General features: G+C 52.2%; 1 protein-coding gene across 3 annotated transcripts in view; it reads right to left on the bottom strand.

The window, feature by feature from the left end:
• Positions 1-691: 691 nt before the first annotated feature.
• The window catches only part of LOC108229693 (polycomb protein suz12-like), a 12,075-nt gene continuing 6,414 nt past the window's right edge, over positions 692-6,352 (bottom strand). For 2 of the 3 annotated variants that reach the window (XM_037978825.1, XM_037978827.1), the window contains 13 exons: positions 6,046-6,114; positions 5,920-5,969; positions 5,752-5,837; positions 5,431-5,674; positions 4,905-5,034; positions 4,727-4,832; positions 4,363-4,537; positions 4,199-4,287; positions 3,945-4,088; positions 3,360-3,517; positions 3,081-3,282; positions 2,873-2,952; positions 692-2,343 (listed from right to left, as the gene is read on the bottom strand). In XM_037978825.1, the coding sequence (XP_037834753.1) occupies positions 1,980-2,343; positions 2,873-2,952; positions 3,081-3,282; positions 3,360-3,517; positions 3,945-4,088; positions 4,199-4,287; positions 4,363-4,537; positions 4,727-4,832; positions 4,905-5,034; positions 5,431-5,674; positions 5,752-5,837; positions 5,920-5,969; positions 6,046-6,114 (1,897 nt within the window). In that variant the 3' untranslated portion in view covers positions 692-1,979. The remainder of the gene's footprint in view (positions 2,344-2,872; positions 2,953-3,080; positions 3,283-3,359; positions 3,518-3,944; positions 4,089-4,198; positions 4,288-4,362; positions 4,538-4,726; positions 4,833-4,904; positions 5,035-5,430; positions 5,675-5,751; positions 5,838-5,919; positions 5,970-6,045; positions 6,115-6,352) is intronic. The other variant, XM_037978826.1, reaches the window with a different exon arrangement.

The raw sequence follows: 6,352 nt of genomic DNA, 5'->3' as shown, positions 1-6,352 counted from the left end.
AAGGTTCTGGATGACTTTCAGGTCAGTGTTCTCGGTGACGTTCTCCACCTGTAGCTGTAGGAACAGGGGAGAAGGTCCACCTGACGGTACAGATGTTCTGAAAAAGAACCTCAGAAGAACTTGTTCTCCTCTGGAGGAGGAACTGGTGATGAAGCGTCTGACGGTGAAACAGGAAATAAAAGCTTTTTCTCTGCAGTTCTTCTGTCTCTGAATTCAAACCGTTTATCTTCATGTTGAGGTCAAATAAAAATAAGAATTAGACCAACCAGCTACAAGAACAGGAACCAAAGCAGAAGGCAGAGTAAAATAATTTAAAGCTTTACTGTGGCGACCCCGAGTGGCCGCCTCTGGGAACTACACCAGACCGACCAGCATTTAGGATAAAGATTAAAGATGAATAAAGTTGATTAAAGATGAATAAAGTTGATTAAAGATGAATAAAGTTGATTAAAAATTATTAAAGATGAATACAGATTATTAAAGCTAACAGCTGCTGGTTTGAACCATGAAAAGCACAAAAACGGATGTTTGACATTAGTCTGTAAAGCCTTTTAGTGCCTGAATGGGGTCAGGGGTCAGGGGTCGGGGGTCAGGAGTGAAAACACGTTTTTAGGCTAACACTTCTTTGTTCTGAAACTCAAACATAAATTTACTGAACTGAAGGACAGAAAAGAACCAAAGCTTCACATTATTACAGAACTGATCTTTTAATAGAAAAACGTGAAATTGTTCATGGCTCCTCCCACTTTGTGCAAAACGCTGCTGGTCTCCTGAGGAACCAACAGAACCCTGAAAGTCCAGACGGGTTCTGTGAAACAGAACCAGGATGAAGCTCGTTCTGAAAACAAACTGGGAGGCGTCCGGACCGAGCCAGGTTCTTCTGGAAAACATCTGGGGATTCTGGGTTGGGTGGTACCAGGACCCGGCCCGAGCTGGTACCCGAACCGGTACCAGGACCCGACCCGAGATTCAGAGAACCGAGAAACAAGAAATTCTTCCAGAGATGGGAGAAACGTGCAGCGAGTGAAGCTGGTCCAAACCTGCTGTTTACACCAACAGGCTTATTTACACAACAACAACATCTGGAAACAAACAAACAAACACACACAAACAAACAAACACACACAAACACACTGCACCTCGGCTCATCGACACACGATGGAGGAAGCTGAGCTCAGCTGATGGTCGATCAGAAACAAGTTTATTCAAGAGAGGAGCTCAGAGGGAGCCGGAACCAGAACCAGAACCAGGACCTGAACCGGGACTGGAACCAGGACCAGGACTGTAAACAGAACCAGAACCAGGATCGGGACTGGAACCAGAACCTGAAGTCACGGTTTAAACGGTCTTTATAAGAAGCTGGCAGTGAGAATCCCTGAAGAGTTTAGCACCAGGTGTTGGATCAGAACCAGAACCAGAACCGAGCCACTCGTCACAAACAGGAAAAGAAATGAAAAGTTGATCATTTGACCTCTGACCTCCCCTCGGTACCAGGACCGTCTCTGATCCGGTGAGACTAAAACCTGCAGGAGGTTCAGAGCTGAAAAGATGAGAACAAGTCAGCAGAACCGGGTCTGGATCTGTTGCCATGACGACGAACCTCAGCAGTGAGAATAAGGAGCAGGTTTACTTTGGTCTGAAGGATCCTCACCGAGGAACCGTCCTGCGTGAGTTTGACCTGAAACTGGACTTCAGGGAGCACCAAACCGTGGAGCACCAAACTGTGGAGCACAAAACGTTGGAATCAGGAGCACCACACGGAGGAGCTCCACACGGAGGAGCACCAAAGGAGGAGCACCAAAGGAGCTCTCTGCTGCTGAGAGAAGCTTGTAAAACAGGCTGAAATGGTTACGTTCTCCTTCCTGAGGAACCTTGTAGCACCTTAGAACCCTGAACACATCTACATCTGGAGACAAAAACAAAACATAAACTGAAGCTTCCTCTGAACCGAGGATCGGGTCCTCAGACCTCCGGTCCAGTCACTTCAGAACCGAGCCGAAGTTGGGTTTTTCTGCCTCCTCCTCCGGCTGATTGTTCCGGCTGCAGGTTTTAGGCTCGGAAACATCTGGATCGGGTTCAGGGTCCGGTTCTGGCTGGGACTCCACGGCCGTCTCCCAGTCCTCCTCGTCCTCCTCGTCCTCCCCGGCCCCGCCCCTCTGAGCGGCCTGGTTGTGCAGGCGGCTCATGGCCGCGTCGACGGTCTGCGTGCCGATCAGGTTGAAGTCGTGCATGCTGATGAGGTGCAGCAGGAAGTTCCGGCTCAGGTTCTGCTGGGCGATGGCGGCGCCGTGGTTGTCGGCGAACAGGAGGCAGGCCTCGTTCATCTGATTATCTGCGATAAAACTGCAGGAAACAGATAACAAACAAAAAGCCTTTCTCAGCTGGGACAGACTCTTATTTTGAAGAGCATCGATGAGCTCCTGGTTAAATCTTCTTCCTGTTTCTTTCCTGCTTATTTTAAACCCTAAATTTAGTCCTCCTTCAAAGAGCTCTGGGGGCCATGATGGACCTGGACCTGGACCTGGACATGGACATGGACATGGACATGGACATGGACCAGGACCAGGACTGTTTAGCTTGGCTAAAATAAGTGCAGCTCAAAGGATGTGATGGAACCCGAGGAACCGGAGGAACCCGAGGAACCAGAAGGAACCCGAGGAACCACAGGAACCGGAGGAACCAGAAGAACCCAAGGAACCAGAAGAACCCAAGGAACCAGAGGAACCGCAGGAACCAGAGGAACCGCAGGAACCAGAGGAACCCGGGGAAATTGCAGGAACCTGAGGAACCAGAAGGAACCAGAGGAACCGCAGGAACCGCAGCGGCTCTCTGAAGTCGTGGACCTGTCTCCAGGACAGGACGGAACACCAACCCGTGTCTCATGACGTGAAGGTTCCACAGCTTCATGATCTCCTTCTCGCCTTCGTTCACGTCGGTAAATTCCTCGATTTGCTGCCGGGAGAACAAAGAGAGACAGTCAGGAGACAGAAAACTGTCTTCAGAGGGGACAAAGCTCCGTCTCAGAGACAGAACAGCGTCCCTTCAGAGGACAGACCAGAGACGGACGTCCTGCAGCTCACCTTCACCGTCTTCTCTCTGAGCCAGTCGGGGTCCCTCTCGTCCTCGCTGTCCTCCTCCATCTCCTGAGCCCTCATGGGGAGGCAGCAGTCGCTGTGGAAGTACAGCCGGTTGTGTCCGCTGGTGTACGTCCTCGGATGCTGCTCCCGGTCTCCGTCCTCCAGCTCCAGAAACTCAGACAGACTGGGCTTCGTCCTCTTGGGTCTGGACAGAGGAGACGGTGCTGGTCTCAGCGGGATGCACCGGATGATTGACAGGTGTTTCACTGGAAGGGGGGGTACCTGCAGACCAGGACGTGGGACACCACGGTCCTCTTGACGGGGCCGTTCCTGCTGAAGGCGAAGCCCGGCTGGCTGTGGACGTCCTGAGGGTTTCCTGCGTACGAGCCGTCGTAGCACTCGTTGATGGACACCTCCACCTTCGCTCCTTTAGGATGAGGCTGAAAACAAGCAGAGACCCGAGTCCAGAGACCTGCAACATCTTACCTGCTGCAGATAGATCCGGTCCGAACAGAACCAAGACCGGAGTGGGTCAACAGCTCTGTTCTCAGGGGAACAGTTCTAAAGCTTTACGCCAACATTGAACGGCACCAGCAGCAGCTAGCTGTAGCACTTCTGGTGACAACGGAACAAAAGTTCATAAAATAAGATTCAACTAAAAGTTTTGAGACCAAAGGTTTGGTTCTGTTCAGACCAGCCGTTAGCTCATCAGTAACCTGAGGTTCTGATGGTGCAACTCCTACACTATGATGGAGGAGGAGGAAGGGGGAGGAGGAGTAGGAGGAGAGGAGAGGAGAGGAGAGGAGAGGAGAGGAGAGGAGAGGAGAGGAGGCGGCTCATCCAGCTGTTGTGCTGCTGTTTTCTCACCACGTAGTTGAAGACGAAGCGGGAGTGGGACAGTTTGAGGTGTTTCAGCAGACTGTAGAGCTTCCTGCAGTTCAGCGTGCACCAGGGACAGTGCAGGTCGTCTCTGGCCTCCGTCTGCTGCCGCGTGTTGTTGTTGTACTGGAACTGCAGGAAGCAGAACCGAGGTCAAAGATGGGACCAGAGGATGACCGGAGGACCATCAGAGGACGACCAGAGGACGACCGGCAGCTGTGGGACCGCAGCGGTCCTCTCACCTGGTAGAAGATCCGTAGCTTCTGTCGAGGTTCTGCTGAGATCAGTTCTCTCCTGGTTTGAACATCAGCATTCGGGGACTCTTTAAGAGCTGCAGGTGGAGAACAAACAGCATCAGTCCTGCTCACCTGCGGCAGGTAACCCCCCCTCTGTCGGTCCGCCTCACCCTGAGTGTGGGTGGTCCTCAGCGTGCTCGCTCGGGGGTCCTGGTTGGTCTCCGAGTTGCGGGTGGCTAAAGGTTTGGCCACAGGAGCGGTGGAGCGGTCCGAGGAGTCGCTGGTCCAGCGTAGGGTGAACTGCAGGGTCGGACCCTGAGAGAAGCTCTCAAACGGAGGCAGACGCTGCAGAGAGAGCACAACCTGAACACACCTGTGCGGTTATCACCAGTTTGCTTGTTTAAGCTGATTGCCCAACCCTAATTCAAGATGGCCGCCACAGCTACTCAGAGATGCTGAGGTAAAGTTTGGCGTGGTCAGAGTCAGACTGAGTTCTTTGAAAGGCGGGTGGGTGACGTGCATTCCTTCACACACCTTCCCGTCCAGGATGGTCTCCCAGGTGGCCCTCTTCTTGCTGACGGGACAGTCCTCCATCTCCTGCAGGGACACCTCGTACTCCCCGTCCAGCAGCTGCAGACGCCTGCACACAGACACATCGTCTCAGGACCTGCGGCTCTGCACCCGGACAGCCGACCGAGACAAACTGCTTCACCTGTTTTTATCAAACACCGTCATCTGAGCCACGAACGTGGTTTCTCCCTCCTCCCTGAGAGACGAGCTCCTCCTCTTCCTGCTCACGGCGTCCTCTGAGAACTCTGACACAGACACGGAGACATGCACGTCTTTCTACCGTCAGTCTCTGAGTGCTTCTGTGTTTAACCATCTGTGGGATCAGATCACTGGATCCTGCTGGACCCCAGAGGATCCTCCTGGACCCCTGAAGGATCCTACTGGACCCCCAGAGGATCCTCCTGGACCCCTGAAGGATCCTACTGGACCCCCGGAGGATCCTAATGGACCCCCGAAGGATCCTAATGGACCCCCAAGGGATCCTATTGGACCCCCTGAGGATTCTACTGGACCCCTGAAGGATCCTACTGGACCCTGGAGGATTCTATTGGACCCCTGTTAGTTAAATCAGGTTTTTTTGACCCATAAAGCTGGTTTTGGGTATTATCAGGAAGAGACAGTCCTGATTTAACAGATTCAGTTGAAGGCGTGATCAGCTCTCCGCTCACCTCTGAGCTGGATCTCTCCGTTGGTTAAGCCGTTGATTTGTGTCCGCGGGTATCCGGGCCTGGACACCCTGAAGAGCAGAGAGTAGGACTTCACCATGTGGGAGTTACTGGGTTCAAACTCGCTGCTGGGAACCAGCAGGGTGGGGAGCGAGCCCGGCTTGGCCTGGACTCCGGCACCGCTGTCGGGGTTCAGAGGAACCTGCTTCTTCCCCGTCGGGATCTGCTTCACCGGACAGCTGACATCCTGAAGACGACGGGAGGAAATCTGTTAGGTCCAAAACTAAATCCTTTAACTGATCCCTTTCCCCTCCTAACACACACCTTCCTCTTTTTGTGGCAGACTTTGACCAGCAGGACCTCCAGAGACACAGAGTTCTGCTCATTCTCACTGTCCTGAGATGGTTTCCCTGAAACGGGTCAAGAAGAAACAGCTTCCTGTAATTTACACTGAAAACCAGAAAACTACCACGAAGACAGGGACCAACCTACCAGCTTTATGAAAGAAGCCAGTGAAGGTGAGCTGCAGGTTAGAGGCCAAGCTGGGAAAGAAAACAGAAAAGTTACAGTTTGAAACGCTGAGGTTTGTGTTCTGGTGTCTGAAAACTGAATATTTACCTGAGCGTCTCCTGGTCTCCTCTCATTTTATCCACTCTGAACAGCAGATCATCAGCCTTGAAAGTTTTCCTGTAAGTGAAGTTAAAGAGCCGCAGTTAGCTTCACAGCTACCATGTCATCACGCAGGTAAGATGTTCGCTCTTTCTTCAGGATTCAGCTCCGCAGCGTTACTAAGCAGTTCATCAGAAACTACACCAAGCCAACCGCCGTTTGTTAGGAACATCTTTCCTTTCAGGTGTTTTCAGCTGATTCTACCTGTTGAAACATCAGGGGCCTGAATGAGGAAGTTAATGAAACAAGAACTGAC

Source organism: Kryptolebias marmoratus, linkage group LG12, assembly GCF_001649575.2.
Source record: "Kryptolebias marmoratus isolate JLee-2015 linkage group LG12, ASM164957v2, whole genome shotgun sequence".
Taxonomy (NCBI): domain Eukaryota; kingdom Metazoa; phylum Chordata; class Actinopteri; order Cyprinodontiformes; family Rivulidae; genus Kryptolebias; species Kryptolebias marmoratus.
Note: the sequence above shows the minus strand (reverse complement) of the source record. Positions and strands in the feature narration are given on the sequence as shown.